Source organism: Penicillium lagena, assembly GCF_028827675.1.
Source record: "Penicillium lagena strain IBT 129212 chromosome Unknown utg000001l_segment0_segment0, whole genome shotgun sequence".
In the NCBI taxonomy this organism is placed as follows: domain Eukaryota; kingdom Fungi; phylum Ascomycota; class Eurotiomycetes; order Eurotiales; family Aspergillaceae; genus Penicillium; species Penicillium lagena.
In genome coordinates, this window is record NW_026623222.1 from 3,686,580 (window position 1) to 3,706,341 (window position 19,762).

Below are 19,762 nucleotides of genomic sequence, written 5' to 3' on the forward strand. Positions count from 1 at the left end.
GGCTAAACGGCACCATGATGTCGCTTGATCAGCTTGGAACGGTGAGAATTCCTGCAATGTCAGCATCCGTATAGATATCTAATGTTTCACCCGAGAGTGTAGTTCCTGCAATTGGGTGTCTACCATTCGGAGCACGGCATTGTTCTGCTATCCGCCCTCGAGCAGTTTGACGGGGACCGCTTCTACGATCCAGCCTATGTCCGATTATACCGAACCAGACTCTTGAACCAAGTCAAAGAAAACAAACCTGGATTTGGATTACAAATTCTTGGAGAATCTGAGAATGCGACAGTGATCACAAAAAGTCGGCGAGGACTTGAGTTATCTTACAATACACGAGAAGGAGTCCACGTTCGCAGAACCATTTCACGAGCGGATGATGGAAGAGTTACCCAAACTACGATACTCTCAACTACGGAGGCCACACCCGTCACCGTTCCAGTCCATTTTGATTTGGGAATGAGTCTCAACCGTGCTTCTTACGGTCAACTGACGGAGGGAGGGCCAATCCCAATCCCAGAATCACTCAACCTATTCCAAATAGCGAAAGATGGCAGTAGATTCACGGTTTGTAACCCGAATTTAGGGGCAACCGTCGAAGGACACTTCAGCACTGACTGTGTGGAACATCTGGGCTTGGATTTCGATGACTCAAATCAAGTTTTTCGTCGTCAATGTATCGAGTCCAAGGCGACTACTTTCATCAAAGTTTTGCGAGGCGTTCCAGTTACGCTGACATTGTCAATTCTTCTCCGGACCGATAATCCCTTCAGTTCGCCCGAGATTCGGACTGGGAAGAATACGATTCGCACACCTACTTGGAAGCTGCAGGACCCTGCGGCACTAAGTATCATCCATGGTAATTTGGAATACGTGTTGGGCAACTGTGTTGTCCCAATATCCGAGACCAGCACTTGTGTCATCACAGACCATGTGGCTCTTCCACTGGGATGGAACAGGGATAATTAGTACAAACCGCCCCTCCCCGAGAGTAACTTGACGAAACTAACCTCTATCAGCTGGCAAGTACGCTTCCTTATGGATGCCTTTCGACACATCGGGCGTATCGTCGATCCCTCAACTGCTGAAGAGTACCAAGAAAAAATCTCCAGAAGTGTCAAAGGTCATTTGAACTGGGTGTTCCGTGATGCTCAACGCCCCCAGCGCTTTTGGCACCGTTCGTACCTAGCAACGGGCGTACCCAAAGACGGCCCAATTTTCCAGCTTGACCAGCAATGTTACCCACTGATAGAGCTATGTGACGCTTTGGATTTTATTCCTGGTTTGGAAGACTTCGCGCGAGAGGTGCTTCAAGAGTCAACTATTTCCGATATTGTTGAAGTCCTCTCTGAGAGACGAGACCCACAGTCGGGGCTATTTCCAACGGACGAGACGCCTGGAGACGATCCTGTCGAGTTCCCATATCACTTCTCTAGTCATGTTCTGGTGTGGTACACATTCAGCCGTTTGGCCAAGCTTTTAAACAATTTGGGAGACACCGACCGGCTTCAGGCATCACGGCTCAGCAACCTGGCCAGTGAGGCCTATACCACCACAGTGAAGAATTTTGTTGCTTTAAATCCCACGACCGAAACGACGATGTTCGCGTATCTCACCGATGGATGTGGAAAACACACATTTTACCATGATGCCAACGATATCCCTACATTATTTGCGAAAGAGTGGGGATTTTGCGTTTCTCAAGAACTAGAAGATACCTGGGCCCAAACCCTGTATTTTGCTTTATCTTCAGCAAATGAGGGTGGTTTCTATGGTGACGGGCCTTTCGGTGGACTTGGCAGTGTCCATACTCGAGGGCCTTGGCCTCTGGGATATTTCCAGGAGCTTGTTTTTGCAGAGATGCAAGATAATGCCGCTGCGCAAGCCGAAGCATGGAGAAGAATTAAGAGCACTTGTTTCTTTGACGGTCTGTTTTCAGAAGCAGTCGACAAACAAACGGGCGAATGTACAAGTAAGGCTTGGTTCAGCTGGCCGGGGTGCATGATCGGATCAGCTCTGCTTCAAGATCGCGCCGGCAATGTTTTACCATAGTTTGTTATTTTATTTTTATTGCCATATGAACAGTCTTTTTGGCTGATACAGGACATGTTTATTTGAATGGACAATATGATCAAAACGGGCCCGCTTCTAACCAATTCGTGAACTCTTCAAGTACACTTTCCAGGTTGAACTCGGGGTGCGAGTCTATCGGTGCAGGACTCATGGGCGGCACATCGGGTACGTCAAATATACCAGGAGGCAGATTACCAGATCCCTGGACGGTCTGGGTTTTCAGTGGCAAAGTGGTCGTTTGATTTTGGCGGGACATTTCCTGTGTCAGCTTTCCACCCAGCTGGCGGAGGTCTGCGAGTACGGTGGAGCAGTCTCGGGCGAATTCATTTCCATTCTGCCCCGCACCATGAAGAATGTTCAGAATACGTCCAAGTTGTTCCGTATTCTCATATGGTGAGTTTGCGGGTCTGCGTAGATGATCAAGCTCAAGTATAATTGCAGCATTGAAAGCGTTGTGATAATCAATGATTCCCAAAGTTGAGTCCCCGCTGTTAACAGTCTCAAAAAGACGATGAAGCAGCTGTACATTTTCGTAGGCCGCGGTTCTGCAAATCTTCACAAGATGTTGGTCCGCGGGCTGAAATTTAGCCAAACTGGGGACAAAACTTCTAGCCACGTTTTGCCGAACGGCAGAAAAAAGGATTTGGCGTGTGACAAGAATCCTTGCCTACATAGAGAAAAGTTAATAATGGTCAGTAAGGGATACAAGACGCGCAAACTAGTCTCTTCAAAAGGTAAATACCTGGTTGTATGCCATATGTAGAGACGTGATGTCCCGGGCCGCTTCTGACATCAAGCAGCCATCTATATCGAAAGAAGGAGGGACTTCGGAGCGCCAATTATCCAACTCGTCCAGGAAATGATATATATGCGCCAAGCCAGGGTTCTTAGATCCGCGACCACCATATCCGTAGATCTTCTCCACCGCACATCCGATAATTTTAGCAAGCTTCACATGGAGTCTAAGCCCCTCGGGATTTGGTAAGTCCCTATTGCTGGGTTAGCATGGTTCAATAACTGTTTCTGGAATTATAACGCACGGTGTATCGGTTGGTAGGTCGACACTAATATTTCCATCCAGAATCATTGGTGGGCGCCCTAATAAACAGCTCACGAATCTGGATAATATTTACTTAGCGCATGTTGACGGACGATATTAAATAATCACCTTTCCAATACGTAGACTGTCCAAAACTCTCGTTTTTCTGCTTCGCTCGTCATCCAGCTCTGATAGTAGCCATAGGTGACAGCAATGTGACCAGCGAGCCGGATATAAGAGTAAGCCGCGTCCCGCCTGTTCGCACCTAAGAGGTAATATCCTATCATGGAGAGACAAGGGACATGAGTTCGAGTCGCCGTGTCTAGTGGCCTTCCTAGCAAAATATAGGCCCGCGCAAAGTAAGACTCTCCTGTCTGTAGTTCTGAAGGTAAAGTTGGCGACTGCTGAGTGGCAAGGGCCATGGCGGCGTTGAGTGTCGCGAGTTGGATGGAATGAGCATAGATATCTTTCAACGTATCGCCAGAATAGACCTGTCTCATGATATCAGGTAATGGGCCCCAGTAAAAAAAGCTTGCGTTACTCGCTCCCGACGTAGGAAGGGACAAGGTGGATAAAAGTCTCTCCGCCTCTTCGACAGGCGGAAGGTAATATGGGTCCACCAATGGAAGTTGCAAAGGTCGAGAGTCATGAGTCTGGTATCGGCCGAGGAGATTGGAAAACGAATCTTGAATTTGCGATGGGCGGAGGCTGTTATCCCCTCTGCAGACTAGTGGGAGGACAGTGCTTGCAAACTCCCGAAGTTGATCCAAGAATGCAGCACCCGAGGCGTTACCGATGAATCGTCGTTGGCCATCTGGGTCGGCCAAAAAGCGACCACCGTCAACCATTTCCTGCAGGTTTGGCAATTTAAATTGTGCCTCCGGCTCACAGCCACCCGCCTGGGCTGACCCACGCTCGTGAGTCTCACGGACACGTTTCATGAGCCCCAAGCGCTCCTCGGCGGATGGCACCGCGATACCGAGGCATGCCTGCAGAAAGCTTTCGTTCGCCTGAAGGTCTTGATAAGTTGCTCGGGATATTGTGATCTTCTCTTCTGAGGCAGACGGATAGACACACGATCGCCGTGTTGATTGGCATCCCTTGCACGGATTGTCACCTGTACATTTGATGCGCCGGATGTTGCAGTTATTGCATCTATGTCAAAGAGATTAAACAAGGATCAGAACAAGGTCTTGAAGATAAGTTTCATACGCTTTAGAGACCCTTTTTCTCTGCTCTGGCGGTACTTTGTTTCGTCTTCTGTTAGGGGGAAGACGTTGCATTTTCAATAAGCCTGCAATGCTTTCTATTGGCTGAGAATAGGCTGGGGTGGAAAATCGCCCGGTAAAAAAATCCAACCTTCGGAAATGCGAGAGATTTATTCTTTGTTTGCCTCAGCTTTGTCCAAGGGCTCGTCTAGCGGCCCATGTGAGCACCATGAGATGGTAAGTTTCCGTTAACTGTGAAAATGGCAGGAGAACATGAATGACGAGCGACTGACCTGCTATTCGGCAAAATGTTGGAGCACAGTCCTCATGGAATCACGTGACCAGTCCGCACGACCGCGCATGGTCATCATATAATTGCTAGTTAACGAGACGGGCTGCCCCCTTGAAAGACACACATTTCTGTAATGGGAATCTGTTTTGCTCACACCATGAACTCAGGTCACAAAGTTATAGGCATATTTGTTCATATTACTGCGTCGCTAATAATAACTCTTGTCAAGTCCTAGTCCTCTTGAGGGAAAAGAAGAGGGTCTTCTAACAGTTTTTCCATAATGTCAGACCGCAAATTGATAGAAATGTCAACACCACCATGATACCAAAGATTCGACTTCCCAGAAGTTTCAAGATTGCATTCCTTGATGGATGGAGGTGCTTGTTTCAATTGGATCACCCCGTCCATGCTCGCCATGACGGCTGAGACATATCGTGGCGTCAATCCGAATCCGAAATCCACAGCATACACGGGGGTTTGAACCCAGGATGTTACCATGATATGCCTTTCGCCTAGAAAGGCTTGCCAGAGACGCTGAGGGGCATCTTCATATGCAACAGAGTGAAGATGGTTTTGGATATCTTCAGGTTGAACTTTTGTGATCGTCGAGCGGATTGCGGTAGCCAGGTGTGTCAGATCGGTTTGGCACACCTCCGCAGCATTCATAGGCACATTGATCATGACGATAGGCGAGCCAATATAGCTTTCTCCAAGTGACATGCGCTCACGCACACCATACACCAGATCACAGTAAACAATATTATCATCTGTGTTGAGCTCCAGGTTTCGCGCCCGAGTGACAGAGGACCAGATATGCGCGACAACAGCATCGTGGTGACTAATTCGACATAAGCCATCGGCTGACGCAGATTCCCATATCTGCTGGATCTGATCGGCGCTGAGGTGGATCTCGTAGTGGGAGACAGGGGCATCTACATCCCATTGCCACCAGGGCATTGGATTTCCAGCTGGTTTGAGCGGCTGAGATTTGAAGGGTTCTGGTACCTCGATGGGCCAAGGACAACATTCCGAAGGTGTCCACCAGTCGTAGCGGTGAAAAGGGAGAGCCATAGCTTTTCTCAGAAGCGTATCATCTGGGTCAGCTTTATCAATATCCCCTGCTGCCTGCTTGTCGAGGAGAGATGGCTGGAAGACTGGCGAGAGGGACGGAAGAGGCGAATCCTTGGACATGGCTTGGCTGACTAGCGCCCAGTCCTTTGCAAAATACGCCATACTGTGCGCATCGCCGAGTGCATGGACCATCTTAATAGCCACGACTGTGCCTCCACATATGAGCCTTGTTAATTGAATGGCGACAGCTGGTTTGGAGGCATTTTCATCTGGCATAAATGGTGATTCTAGCGCCGTAGGGGGTACGAAGCTTTCGCATGGGATCTGATGCATGTCCTGCAAAGCGGCGTCACATTTACTGTCGGGTACAAGGTCTTCGAGAGACGCTGTACTCTCCGCAACGACCAATTCAAGTCCTGGGTCACGAGAATTTCCATAGCTTATGCACAGTCTCCCATAGCGTTGGCGATGCGATGCACCTTCATCTGGACTGTAAGGCACGGCTTTCAAATGACCGCAAAATTGAGGATATGCTTCCAACGTAAATAGTAATGCGTCGCGAAGATGCTTGATCAAATCCGCATTCGTAGAATGGCCGTCGCTAGGTGGCTCTAAAAACCACACAGCGCTGGTCGGTGAGAAATTGACACACGTGGCATCCAGTAGCGATAGTAGCTCGGTATTCCCGGCGTCTTGCGACTGCTGAATATGGCTGCGAGGATGAACTCGTTCTGTGTACCCACGCGTAACTATAGTCATGGCGTAATGGCGACGTGCCGGATTGTGAAATTGCAGCTCTGCAGTTCTATTCAGTAAAAAAAAAATTTTAAATTTCCGCTTCGCCATGTTTTTATTTTCTAGTCGTGCAAGTGGGGCTGGGACTAGAAGTGAGTAATTGTGAGCCAGGTATGTCTAAGCCACTTTCGGACCCCGCAATCAGCCTTTAGTGGGAATAACTCCATTGCTTTAGTTAAGAACTAATAACGAGAAACAGTAAAAGCCTATAGATATTCATACTATCAATAGACCAATATCTCTACTAATTATGACTGTATGGACCGGCAGCACGCACCTTACACCGGGGGATGGTTCGTAGGCCGTAGGCCGACCCGCGAAGCCATGGACTCATGGGAAACCGCGTGAAAATCACCAGTGAAAAAGCTGCTAGTAGTAATGAGTAGTATAATGGCCCCCAGGTAATTTATCTAGCTACCGCGTCCTGACTCTTATCCATCTGCAAATTTCCCAATCGGGAAAATGTGCCCCGATGTGGCCAGATTTCACTGTGTAGAGTTTTCCTGCTTCTCTACTTTAGTTATGGACATGATAGCTAGACCTGAATACCACCGTTTTCAATCATTGTCACATGATGCTACCTAGTAAACTTACTAGTGCATAGGCGAATTCCAGACTCCGACAGAAAAAGCTTGTACGAACACATCAGGTGACCCGTATACATAACCATTAAGAATTGAAGGCGGTCGTAGGTAGGACGTGTGTGTGTGTGAAAACTGAGTCTTGAAGGGAGGAGGTTAGTCGCAGACTTTATATCCTTCTTCAAGATGAGTTTACATATCGACGTCGAAATTTTTATCTCAAGGTCTCTTCACATAGACCATATAATTGCCAAGGGACATATCGTCAGTCATGGTAAAAGAAGTATCCTCGCCCGATTCTTTATAGACAGCCCAAGGGCTACCAGCCCAGGCAAGGCTGAAAAGGTCACTGAGCATTAAACAACGTGGCCATCGAGATCAAATGGAGGATAGGCAGCGATGAGATGCAGTGAACTACATTGCCACCCAACAGAGGGGATAAACAGGGAACTGAGTGCCAAGGTGACAGGTGCTGCGACATCACATCCTTGTTTAAAATGCTTGGAGCGACTACTGAATTCACACCGATTGATCTCTCTATCAGATCCGTCGCAGGTACTAATATGATTCCTAAACTTTTGGTAGAGGAATATACAATCCCTGAGAAACGTTCTTGTATAAGATCGTGTGAGCACTGACCTTAACATAGACCGGTCATCTGGAAACTCACAGAAAGCTGATCGTCAAGGCTATAGGGTGATCTAGCTCTACAACTTCAATGTTGGGGGCTGTTCCAAGGGTCTTTTGTATCTACGAATAGAAAAAGGTCAAACGGCATACTACATTTGTCGGCCCAGGATCATCGCGGGGCTGCTCCAAGAAGAGCCAGTTCAAATGAAATCATCGTGGCGTGTTATGGATTCCTAGGCATCGATTTGCTAACATAATAAAGATGGAAATCAGATAGGGTAGGAGGAAGAAAATAGTGGATGGCTAAGCACAATCGTGACAAATGGCAAGCTGTCGTTGTTCCTCTTCCAATGAGGTGGAAGTTGAAGAAATGGATTGGTTTATCATGGTCTTGTCAAATAAAACTCATTCATAGCTAGAGTAGATACATCTGAATTCCATCACCCAGCATCATCTAGCATCTCAAAATCACGCTCCCGACCGGGTTTCGAGCACCCATGTTAGATCCCACAGTGTAGCACGTCCCCGCGTTACTTGGACCTGATATCTCAACATTGATACTACCCTGACATCCAGTATCAGCATAACCATAGAGAGTACAGCCACTATGGATTTGTTCCGACAAGCTTGGTCCACTTATATGAAATGACTTCGCAGGGGTGTCCAAGTCGTAACAATGATGCCTTTTACTTATGATAAGAGCGGATAAAGTGTCCGAATTACAGGCATCTGGCTTGTAATATTCGAATTCAAAAGATTTGAAAGTAGACGACATCGCTGGGCTCGCCATAGCGACCAGTGATATTGCCAGAAAGCCCTGTTTCTACCTGCTTAACTGAGCTGTAACCTCTTTGCAATGATTTTAAACTTACACTTGGTAAATGCATCGTAATTTGTGGTCTGGAAATAATATGCAAAGGATGATTGCTTTGGCAGTGATGCCAAGTAAAGGGAGCGTGGTTGGGCGCTCGGTTTTGAGAGCTGGAGCCGTTCTTTATGGGTTTCCTCTAGCCATGACGGAATTAAAGGACATCCGTTCAAAAAATCAGGGATTCAAAAGTCAGATGTGAGACAACCACCTGTTTTATTATTGGTTACAATCAGTACATAGTGAGGGATCCCGATATATAAATTTACACGGCTCTTATCAGATTTCAACAGACTAGATGGACACTTTGCCTGTTGTTTCATCCTAGTATCACCCCTCGTTTGAGGAACCATCTATTAATTATTGCCTTACTTACTGCGTTTATACATGTCTTTGTAGTAGAGTGGGGAACGCGGGGTCGTTGTGTTCGGAGACTAGTCCTCCGCTCACTCAGACGTCATTGTTGAAGTTCACCGATCTGAGTTAGCCTTCAGTCACACGATCCAAAAATATTAGCCCTGTGGTTTCTAATCTTAGTGGACTGGGGGGTGACAGTGACTATTGCAAATTAAACTGAGCTTACGGATGCAAGTATGGTGCTCAATGTCAAGAATAGCAATACCCCGAAGAATGGAATCATGCGAATCATAGGCCATGTTGGATTCATTACTAGTCATAAAGAAAGCTTCGCCCTTGAAGTCCACTAGATTAAGAAACTAACCACTTGATATATGTACTATCCATTACCATGGTAGTATGAACCTGGTGATACCAGACGGAGACTGAGCTCCCGATCGGAAGATCTTTCGCCTTTCTGATACATCTCGACGGCCGTCCCTTTTTCATATACTTTCGGGGTTCACACTCCACACTGGTCGCCTTGCGTATAGACAAATATCTGACCCATCCTTGCTTACAGCAGTCGAATCCGTGAGTCAGATGTGGTCGAACAGTAAAGGCTTCACGAAAGGCTTATCAATGAGTTCTATTTGAATGACTCTTCAAATCCTAGCTCTCGATAGAAACGCACAGAAAAGTCCTTCGATTCCCGACAAAAATGCCAAGTTTGATGGACGCTGTGCAAATTGGCCCGTGTTCATTAAAGCATCGTGTTGTCATGGCGCCAATGACTCGCCTGAGGGCGAACGATGACCACTGCCCCGGAGAGATCATGGTGGATTACTACACTCAAAGATCACGAGTCCCAGGCACGCTTCTCATCACCGAAGCTAATTTTATTTCCGTCAACTCACGCGGAAGGGATGAAAATGCACCTGGGATCTACACTGATTCCCAAATTCGAGAATGGAGCCGTATCACAAAAGAGGTGCACAAGAACGGTTCGTTTATTTTCATGCAGTTGTGGCATGTAGGAAGAGCGGCCCGCCAACAAGCTTTGGATAAGGCAGGATTGCAGATGGTCAGCAGCAGCAACATTCCAATCAGCAACGAACATCCTACTCCTCGGCCAATGACGACCGAGGAAATCTGGGAGTGCATTCTGTCGTTTGCTCAAGCAGCAAAAAATGCCATAGAAGCCGGTTTTGATGGGGTTGAACTCCATGCTGCAAATGGATATTTGATTGACCAATTTATCCAAGATAATTGCAATCAGCGGACTGATAAGTGGGGAGGCAGCATTGAAAACCGTTCGCGTTTCTGCATCGAAATTGTGAAGGCAGTCGTTGATGTAATTGGAGCACACAGAACTGCAGTACGTCTCTCACCATTCAGTGAATTTCAAGGCATGCGTATGAAAAACCCAATTCCGCAATTCTCCGACCTCATCACCCGGCTCAAAGATTTCAATCTTGCTTATTTACACCTTATTGAGCCGAGAGTATCTGGAAATGAAGACAAAGAAGCGGGCGAGCACGAGAGTCTGGATTTCGCACTCAAAATCTGGGCTAATTCTAGCCCGATCATCTTAGCTGGAGGTTATTCTTTCAAGAAGGCGAGCCAATTTTTGGATTCATACCTACGGAATGAATCTGTTGCGTTCGCATTTGGAAGGTACTTTATTTCCAACCCCGACCTGCCATTCAAATTGGCCAACAACATCACCTTGACGAAATACCAGCGTGAGACTTTTTATAAGGTGAAAAGCCCGGATGGTTATACAAGCTATCCTTTCAGTGATGCTTGGAAAGCAAGCTCGGTTCTTCGGGATGGGAACCATGGAGAGAACTGAATGAAATTAAAATCTCTCCAATAAGCGATGTGAGGAGAAATACATCGGTTTTTCTCTTCAAATGTTATTTTTGGGTTCACGAAGACCCAGCTTCTATATTTCGTCATTTGAACTAGGTATTATCATATTCTTGAAGTAAAATAGAATACATCATCCGGAGGACAGGTCAAGTAAAATATCTCTGTTATACACAGTAATTTCGAGCTTTAAATGGGAATAACATTAGGGGAATCGATTGGGAAAATGTTATTCCTAGTACATCCCTTCAGCCATTATTTGGGAAATCAGTTCTGCGTTATAATTATCACTAGAAGAGGGTTGCATGCATTCTATAGCTCCATTATACCAGCTAGGATTCGCTTGTGCTGTCAGGGAAGTGATGTTATCCAAATCATCGGTACGGAAATCGTTCAATCGGTGAGGTGCCCAAGCAGCAGCCAGGATTGGAAATAAGAAGCACCTCCAAAAGTCACTACGGTGATAGAAAGCTGGAAATAGACTCTCCCGTGGCGTTTATAGTAATATTAGTTAATAGTTATTCGTCACCGCAGGTACTCCGATATTTCCGTGAGGGATCGACAAGCGGTCGTCGGACGCTAAAAAGGATCCGAGACTAGGAAAAGAACGATCGCCATTTCGGACCATAAGCTTGTGATGATCTTTCGGCTAAGCCTCGGCAGCTTCCTGCGGTAAGAACTTGTATTGACCCATATTTCAAGGATGAAGTTACTCGAACAGGTGTATAATAAAATCGTAAGACGTATCGCAAAGTTAGTTAAAATGAAGTTTAGCAGACCTATTTAATTATCTGGCTACTACTCTAAATATGCTTTTCATAGGCTGAGCAGAGAGAAGACACTAGATACGTTGGCAACCTATCTGGATATTAAAGTGAAGAGGGTGATAAGCGTGGTCTGTACGGTCATTATAACATCCCGCCTAGAACGGTTTCCAGAATGGTAAATAGCTCTTCGCCTAACACCACCACCGTCCCTAAGTCCAAAGAGGAAAGAACCACATCCTCTGTGCTGCAGCCGCTGCTAACTTCTTGCCCATCCAATCGCTCAGCGAGCCATTCTAAGGCACTTGCTGATCCCGAAATAGCCTCTGACTCATGGTCCCCGACCAGATCTCGATGGTACTCGATAGTGGCACCCTCGGCACAGTATTTCTTTACTAGGGCATCCGTGTCCGCAACCGGGCTAATCTCATCACCAACTGCCTTGTAAAAGAACATCGGTGCTGTCGGTGTCCCATGGACGCCCATTTGTCCTGACCATTTGAAGATGGACTGGGGGACGTCCTGGTAGAAAGATGCCTCACCATCTTTGAAATAGGTATATAGGTCCTGTCCTGATGCTGCCGAGCTTGCAGCCGAGAGACAGTCACTAGCGACCTCGTAAAAGAACGCTGATTTGGAGGGCACTAGGTTGACATCAAGCCATTCAGTGAGATTTGGGTATGCCTTTGCCTGCCCAGCAATCCCAGAGAAGGCAAGCCCTGCGTCCGAACCATTGTTGATGGTCTGCAAAACGGAGCTGATATTCGGCGTCAGCCCGCCAACAGCGACTCCGGCAAAGTTAAGTTCAGGTGCATATGCGGGTTGGAGCTCGGCAGCCCATGTAGAGGCCAGCGAACCACCTGAATAGCCCCACAATGCGTAGACTGGGTTTTCAGACAGTCCAACTTGGGGCCCTTCGTTAAGAACTGCCCTGACGGAGTCTAAGACGGCATGACCGGACTGAAGACCAGCAGTAAATTCTGCTTCGAGGCCTTCATAGTCGGTAGTGAACACCCACCAGCCCAGATTCAGGGCCGCGCCAATCTCGTAAACTATTAGTCTCTGGAACCTTTGACGGATTACTAGCACGGTACTTACGAACGGAATGTCTTCGGAGACATTCAGACCAGACAGTGTGAAACCCAAGTCTTGGTTTTTGGCACGCAGGGTATAGGATGGACTGCAGTCAACCGAAGCGGAGTCATAGAATGCCTGGTATCCAAGCAGCTTGGAAGGATCTGAATTGTACGGCTCTATCAAAGTAACCGCGGAGCCCACCGCATCGCCTAAACTATCTGTGGTCCGGAATAGATACTGATAGACTGCCTTGACGGAAACGTTCACCGGGAATGATATGAACGGTTCCAGTTGAGCAGATACCTGGCGAGATCGGATCACCTCTCCTGGAGAGTATTCGCTGATATTATTTGGCTGGTCATACCAGGGATCCTTAGAAGGGACAGGGATACTAGCATTGCCCCTGGCAGAGAGGAAAAAAAGGCAGCAATAGCTGACAGAAGAATTCTCCACATGATGTCTGATATGACTTAGAGAGAAATTTCTCGTGGGGGGTTTTCCATGGTCTTTTATGTTTGTGAAGCCCCCGGGATTTACGGAGGTATACTTCAGCAAGGCGCGGGACCGGGAGCTAACTACCCCGCAGAATCAAGCAGGATCCGTCACCAAATCAAAAGTTTTCCTCTTATTGTCGCTTTAGCGAGGTCACGAGAAACACTAAATATCCTGCAGGACTACGGAGATCTAAACTAAATACATAATAGTTCCTTGTTATTCTAAGCGAGTGCAGATCCCACCAAATAATAAACCACTGCGTAGTTGACTGCATGATGCATACATAGTACATGCATAGGATCGTGTAAAATTACCTAAATTGGTGGTTGGCTGCTTATGATTCGCAAGATTACTACTACGTTACTATATCTTGTCTGAAGTCTCACTTGATCAAGGAGAGCTTGGTATAATTGTTTTCTAGAGAAACACTGGCGGTGCTTTTTCAAGACAATAAATCATATCACCAAAGAGAACCAGTCTTCTCTCCACGCATATCTTGCAGATTTTACAGAAACCATTTCATACATAAATGACCTCTGACCTTTTGGCTTCACCATCTGTAACTGCAGCCACCTGAACCACATGCGATCCGACAGGTAACGAGAATTTCGTCTCAAACCCTTTCCTCTCAACCTTTCCTAGAGATCGAAGGCTCTTGATATCTGCCCCTGCATATACCTCGTACAGAGTGACATCGGTCGCCCCATTCCAACTTACATACCCACGTAGTGGGGATGATAAACTGGCGCACTCACTCAGATCGTCTTCCGCAGAGATACTTGTAACCACCAAACTCGGCTGGGTGCTTGGCGTTGCATGCCACTCCTGCTTGTATGCCCGGTAGCTCTGCCCGAGATTGTAATCAGCAAACTGCGCCGACCAAAGCAGCTTGCCTGAAGGTCCGTATTCTTTGATATACGGCTGGTCGCCGTATCCCATTAGAGTATTTCCGTTTGTAAGCGGAAAGAACGCCCCCTCAGCAGCCGACGAGACTGGGTTTTCATGATCCCAGAAGTCTGTGATGACCTCGGGCGGGTGGTCAGGACTCGGTGGGAGTGTCAAGCGTAAGGTCAGGCCTTTGGATGGGACGGTGCCATTAGCCGTGTCAAGATCATTGGCAAAGTAGCTCAGTAAGGCCTGAGTGGAAGATATATTGTGGATCCGTGCCATATGTTGCCATGACTGTGAAAGAGTGAGAAATAAGGTACCAAGGCAATAGGATTTCAGATGCCTTACAAATTGACCATTTTTAGGTAGACCCCCAAAGTCTCCGCCATCATGGCCATCGATATACCATATAATGTCCCCCTGGCGATTCACCAGGTATGTTTGCCACAGATGGCGCGAATTAATGAGATAGTAATCTCCGTACTTCTGGATAGAGTTCATATGAAACCAGTCAAAGGGTGAAGACGAGTTGGAGCCGGTATACGGCACATGGGTCGCATCCACAGATAGATGCGCGAGGGGACTCCAGATGAACACCGCTTCATTAGTTTCTAAGTCAACCTCGACTGCAATCGAGTCATATACCCACCCGTCGCTTGGGCCTCCCAGCGAGGACAGATCGGCTCGACTGACATTATATGCTGTCAACAGAATAGTGTTGTCGTCCGTGATAAATGACTCGTGGACATCGGCATCACAGTCAGTTGTTGTTCCTTCCGGCAATGTCAAATTTAGCTGTAAGCACACCGATTTGATCTGCCGATAGCTTTCATCGTAAATCTGCACCTCGCCCCAGCCCCGGCCAACATCAGCGCCATATGCAGCCTTTCCTGTGCCAACCCAGAAAGTGATAACAGATTTGTCACCCCAGAACTGCTGCCGGAAGTTGGACGAGTCGCCCTCCGGACCACCCCACACTAGCTCACTCTCGTCGGTCAGGATGAAGGGAGCTACCTCCTTGACACCAGCCTGAGCACCCTCATTCTCCGGGCCAATGAAGAGCAGGCCAGGTGCTAGTTCTTCACTGCTGCGATTGATCTGGAGGTATGGCGGCGTGATGTTGGATGACATATAAGTTTGCCAAGGCCAGATACTGCTATCATTATGGACGATCTGCCGGCCGTTCACAGCACAAAGGTTAAATTCGCTTTTTCTTGTGCTAACGGTTCGAGCATGGGACATGGATGGCATATTAAGCCATCCAATGGCTAGGGCACAAATCGAAAGACGCATAGTCAAGAGCAAGAATGAGAATTACCCCCAAAGTAGCTCCTTTTCTGTTAGGTGAGTTCAGCTATTTATCATGTTCCCTCCTCTTATGGCATAGGGATATGCGCTTGGCACATTGTCGAGTATAGCGTAAATGACGTGCTCATCTATATTACATTGAGCCATACTTTGAATGGCCGATTGATGAGCCTAGCGCTGTTTTCGACGGGAGATCGATCTGAAGCGAACCCGCATTTAACGCTGGAATGAGCTTTTGCTTGCGGTCGGAAAGCTTGAGGGAGGTAGAAGCGAGATACGCTAACAATGTCGCCATCCCGGAGCTGATTTCATCACCGGAGAAAGGTAGCGGAAAGGGCCGCGTAACTGCCGAGGAGTCATCTATTGTTTCCCGGGACGTTGGAGACATACACCCTCCGTGGAGATTTCTCACCAACCCTACATTCCAACTACTCCTGATCAACATTATTTTTACATTATACGGCTCAGTAGTTAATGGAGGGTGTATACCTCCAAATCCCGATTTCCCGAGCTCAAGAAACCACACATCTGTCGTTTCTTCGCAATTAAATTTGCGTTTTTTTATCAGCCAAGAGTAAATGGCCTTGCTCAAAAACCCCCGTTGCTTAGAAAAGTTAGCTATACGATCCATGTCGTTACAGCAGAGGTCTATCATCAAATTCGTTGGAAGCCTAATTGTAACAAGAGCTGCTAGTTTGAGAAAGAGCATGGTAAGTTCTTTTTAGTACTTACAATCCTTCAGCGGATTTATAGACTATAGATATTTCTCATAACTGAAAAGGACATATCAAAAAATAAGCACAATCTCCCAATTACCTAAATCCCCTAGAATCGTATCGATATGTCTAAAAACCCTTAAGGTGAATTTTCCACTGCCAGTTGGCCGTCCCCTAAACCGGCTCTTCCCATTTGCGAGTTGGCTCGGTTTCGGAATTTATGGTACAAATTGGTCATAATTAATCTAACAGTGATAAGTGTTACGTGGAAATGAAACGACACAACGAACTAGACGAGCGCATCCTACTCCTCTTAGGGCAGGTTGCCCCCACCACTGCGACCAATACCTGCTGGATGAGTCATATCAGCAGCAACTCAACCCCCGTGCAATTCTTGGGGACGAACGAAAACTAACATAAAAAAGTCCTTCGGTACCCGTTCGAAATATCGCTCCTTTAGCTCACTTCAATATGTGTTCTGCGTACACGCCGTTACAGTTGTCGAGATACTTAGAATATCTCTCGCTTCCATCACAGTATGATGCCTACCAACAAAATCCACAGTCCTTTCCAAAGACAGCTGCTGCTCTGAAAACGCTTTTCCGGTGCCAGGTCACCCGTTTTCCGTATGAGAATCTCACGCTGCATTACCCCGGGACGCAAGTAGTGAACATCAACCCGACTCCGATTTATGAAAAGGTGATGGGACTAGAGAACGGCAGTCCCACGAAAAGAGGAGGGTACTGCCTTGAAGTCAGCATATTTTTCAACCACGTGCTGCGCGGTCTAGGGTTCGATGTCTATATGACTGGTGTTCGAAACAGGCAACGCATTGACGGCATACCCCAAGGAGAATACAGAGGATGGTACGATAAAGTCTTCTCCCTGATGAGTTCTTTCTGGGTTGATCATAACCAATCACAGGACACACATTGTCAACATCGTTCGTCTTCCTTCTGGATCAGAGTACCACGTGGATGCTGCTTTTGGTGGAGACGGCCCAGTCAGTCCGCTGCCTCTAATATCCGGGCAAGTCACCAGGAACCTGGGCAACCAAGAAGTCCGTCTTGTCCAAGACAACATCTCGAAGCAATCTCGAGCAGAGCAAAAGGTGTGGATTTACCAGTATCGCAACGCACCTGATAAACCATGGAACGCGTTCTACTGTTTCGCAGAGTTAGAATTCTTCCAAGATGACTTCGAAGTTATCAATCGATTTACGAGTTGGGAGGCTATTGAAAAAGGTAACGTGGTTGTGAAGTTCATACGAAACAAAGAGATCGATGAGCTTCCTTTTGGCGACAGCATCGTCGCAGAGAATGCGAATGCAGACGATGAGATTTATGTCGTCGGAAAATTGATGATGGTGGACAATGTGGTGAAAGTGAATATGGGTGGCAGAACAAGAGTGGTTGATTCATTTCATACAAAAGAGGAAAAGATCAGAGGGATAAGAAAATGGTTCTCAATTTCTTTTTAGTTTTGATTGAGAAGCCTAGGCAGTGATTTACCATCTTGTATTATAATTAGCTTTCCTGGTCTAGAAGCTGTCTATTCCTAGAGTTACAATTTCAAACAAGGATTTCAAACAAGGAAAAGATAATCACTTCACGAATCCGAGGCTTGCCCAATGACTCGCTGGTTATGAATTTAAGGGCGATGGCTTGCGTAAGCCCTGGAGTCCACCCAAACACCTTTCCAGCCTGCACGGACGTGACCTGGGGGTTCAACTTCAAACACGAAGTCTCTAATTAGCTCTAATTGATGACTATCATGGAACACCTCGAAGCTAAAACAATTCCCGCTCCTGGAGAACTCCCAAATGTCCAAGGAGACGCCCTGCGCATTTCCCAGGTTCTCCAGTCGGGCGGGGTCGTTATTATACCCACCGAAGTGGGCTATGGATTGATGGCATCGTCACCGGAAGCCATCGAGAGAGCGTTTGCTGCAAAGCGACGTAAACCAGGCCACGCACAGGGTTTAATTGGGTCATACGAATTGCATCGCGAAATTCACATGCTAGATGAGCGGCGGTTCGAAATGACACGAGTGCTAGTCCAAGAGCTGGACATGGGACTGGGAATCGTTGCGCCATATCAAGAAGGACATCATCTCCTACAGACGTTATCGCCAGAGACCCTTGCCAAGGTCACGAAAAACGGCACTATTGCTATGTTTGTTGGTGGCGGATCGCTTCTGAGAGAGATCTGCCGGCTCAATTACAAGGCAGGCAGGCTCATGGTTGGATCTAGCGCGAACGTGACTGGTAGTGGACAAAAGTTTCGCGTCGAAGATATCGAAGACGAGATCAAGGAGGCGGTGGATTTGATTGTTGACTACGGTCTTCAGCGTTATCATATATATGGTGGAAGGGCATCGATCAATATGGATTTTGGCCAGATGAAGATTTTGCGAATGGGGGCATGTTACGAGTTGTTCCGGGAGCGTATGCAGAAATTCTGGAGCGTAAACTTGCCCGAAGATCCAGATTATAAGATCGAACACGTATGAAAACTTCAGTTATATTGCCTTATCAGTGTCTCCTGTCAAGACTCACTATATCTAATAGAGTGACACTTGAGTAGCCCACGATAGTCACTAGTAGATCCATCGGTATTCATAGTGAGCTTGAACTGTCGAGACAGAGCTCACCAAATTGGCCGTCAAAGCCTAATTCACAAATACAGTCAGAGTGAGTTCAGTCGTGCAATTGTCTACTTTGTGGTCAGTGAAAACTTCATTTTCTGTCCAGCTTATCGAGTTGCTGTAGTTACGAACTCGATCTGGGGGCACCAGTGGCGTAATCACCAGGCTAACTAACCTAAGTCAGATTTCTCTATATGGCTTCACGCTTTTTTAGAGAGGCTAGACGTGCTCCGTGCGCGTGGCGTGGTTGAGTGGCTTTCCAGGAACGGAGGGGAAGATTCTTGGTTGTGTCTTCACATCTACCATGTCGGAGCATTGACCGAGCTGCTTGTGATTTTGGCCGCAAAACCGGGCACTGTGTGGGGACTCAGGCTCCACCACGTCGAGCTCGGTCTACCTCCTGAAGTGCATCTTGTGTCCCGGTAGGTCCCGGAGCACTAGTCGACAAGTCTCAACCGAACGCGCAGTGGCTTAGGGTTGAACCAACTAAGCGGTCAACCGTTATCTACATCCCTTGGTCGGTGGTGAAAGGCAATGACGATCGGCGTGGTCCGAGTCCCATCGGTCCACATCCGTGGTGGCACTGGGGTCCGTTCATCTGCCCTCGGCATGGGCACTCAGGACGGTGCACGTCATGGGCCACAGGTAGGATCTGCCCGACATGCGGCTTAGCAGTGACCGACGAGAGGGACCGACCGCAGGACGATTTAGTTAACAGTTAAATGATGATCGAATTAACTAGTCCACTATCGCGGGGCTTTCAGAGACGCTGATTCGGACTTTTGGGATCATCCCACCCAATGACGTGACAGGGTGGGCTGGGTGGAATCGCGAAATCCACATGTATGATTCTTTGGAGAGGGTCACCTTCGCGACCGAGGTTCTTGGGCTGAGTGGAATCCGGGGGAGAACCAGTAGACATCCCTCGATAATCGTAATTGATCTTCGGTGCAAGAGCCCCGGACGCGCTTGGGCCCAGTTCCCCAACATTTTTTCTCGACCGAGGCAGAAAGTCCGGGGGCGCCGTGGGGGAAATTTCATGTGCTGGTCACGACGATCACCAGGGGCATTTATATAGCACCAGCGCGAAACGACGCTGGCCG

General features: G+C 47.5%; 9 protein-coding genes across 9 annotated transcripts; 5 read left to right on the top strand and 4 right to left on the bottom strand.

The window, feature by feature from the left end:
* Positions 1-14: 14 nt before the first annotated feature.
* On the top strand, positions 15-969 carry N7510_001620 (uncharacterized protein; the record flags this gene model as incomplete). The annotated part of the gene is made up of 2 exons (XM_056973547.1): positions 15-41; positions 103-969. The coding sequence occupies 2 exons, from the start codon at positions 15-17 to the stop codon at positions 967-969; spliced, it is 894 nt and encodes a 297-aa protein (XP_056838664.1).
* A 69-nt stretch (positions 970-1,038) lies between these two features.
* On the top strand, positions 1,039-2,052 carry N7510_001621 (uncharacterized protein; the record flags this gene model as incomplete). Its single annotated transcript, XM_056973548.1, has 1 exon — positions 1,039-2,052. The coding sequence occupies one exon, from the start codon at positions 1,039-1,041 to the stop codon at positions 2,050-2,052; it is 1,014 nt and encodes a 337-aa protein (XP_056838665.1).
* A 79-nt stretch (positions 2,053-2,131) lies between these two features.
* Positions 2,132-4,210, bottom strand: N7510_001622 (fungal specific transcription factor domain-containing protein; the record flags this gene model as incomplete). The annotated part of the gene is made up of 5 exons (XM_056973549.1): positions 2,132-2,740; positions 2,816-3,062; positions 3,114-3,191; positions 3,242-4,122; positions 4,190-4,210. The coding sequence occupies 5 exons, from the start codon at positions 4,208-4,210 to the stop codon at positions 2,132-2,134; spliced, it is 1,836 nt and encodes a 611-aa protein (XP_056838666.1).
* A 633-nt stretch (positions 4,211-4,843) lies between these two features.
* N7510_001623 (transferase family protein) lies at positions 4,844-6,442 on the bottom strand (the record flags this gene model as incomplete). Its single annotated transcript, XM_056973550.1, has 1 exon — positions 4,844-6,442. The coding sequence occupies one exon, from the start codon at positions 6,440-6,442 to the stop codon at positions 4,844-4,846; it is 1,599 nt and encodes a 532-aa protein (XP_056838667.1).
* A 3,172-nt stretch (positions 6,443-9,614) lies between these two features.
* On the top strand, positions 9,615-10,748 carry N7510_001624 (alkene reductase; the record flags this gene model as incomplete). Its single annotated transcript, XM_056973551.1, has 1 exon — positions 9,615-10,748. The coding sequence occupies one exon, from the start codon at positions 9,615-9,617 to the stop codon at positions 10,746-10,748; it is 1,134 nt and encodes a 377-aa protein (XP_056838668.1).
* Positions 10,749-11,673: 925 nt separating this feature from the next.
* On the bottom strand, positions 11,674-13,375 carry N7510_001625 (uncharacterized protein; the record flags this gene model as incomplete). Its single annotated transcript, XM_056973552.1, has 2 exons — positions 11,674-13,009; positions 13,344-13,375. The coding sequence occupies 2 exons, from the start codon at positions 13,373-13,375 to the stop codon at positions 11,674-11,676; spliced, it is 1,368 nt and encodes a 455-aa protein (XP_056838669.1).
* A 245-nt stretch (positions 13,376-13,620) lies between these two features.
* Positions 13,621-15,231, bottom strand: N7510_001626 (arylsulfotransferase family protein; the record flags this gene model as incomplete). The annotated part of the gene is made up of 1 exon (XM_056973553.1): positions 13,621-15,231. One exon carries the CDS (start codon positions 15,229-15,231, stop codon positions 13,621-13,623), a length of 1,611 nt encoding a protein of 536 aa, XP_056838670.1.
* A 1,253-nt stretch (positions 15,232-16,484) lies between these two features.
* Positions 16,485-17,493, top strand: N7510_001627 (uncharacterized protein; the record flags this gene model as incomplete). The annotated part of the gene is made up of 2 exons (XM_056973554.1): positions 16,485-16,879; positions 16,938-17,493. The coding sequence occupies 2 exons, from the start codon at positions 16,485-16,487 to the stop codon at positions 17,491-17,493; spliced, it is 951 nt and encodes a 316-aa protein (XP_056838671.1).
* Positions 17,494-17,786: 293 nt separating this feature from the next.
* On the top strand, positions 17,787-18,524 carry N7510_001628 (L-threonylcarbamoyladenylate synthase; the record flags this gene model as incomplete). Its single annotated transcript, XM_056973555.1, has 1 exon — positions 17,787-18,524. One exon carries the CDS (start codon positions 17,787-17,789, stop codon positions 18,522-18,524), a length of 738 nt encoding a protein of 245 aa, XP_056838672.1.
* Between the last annotated feature and the right edge of the window lie 1,238 nt (positions 18,525-19,762).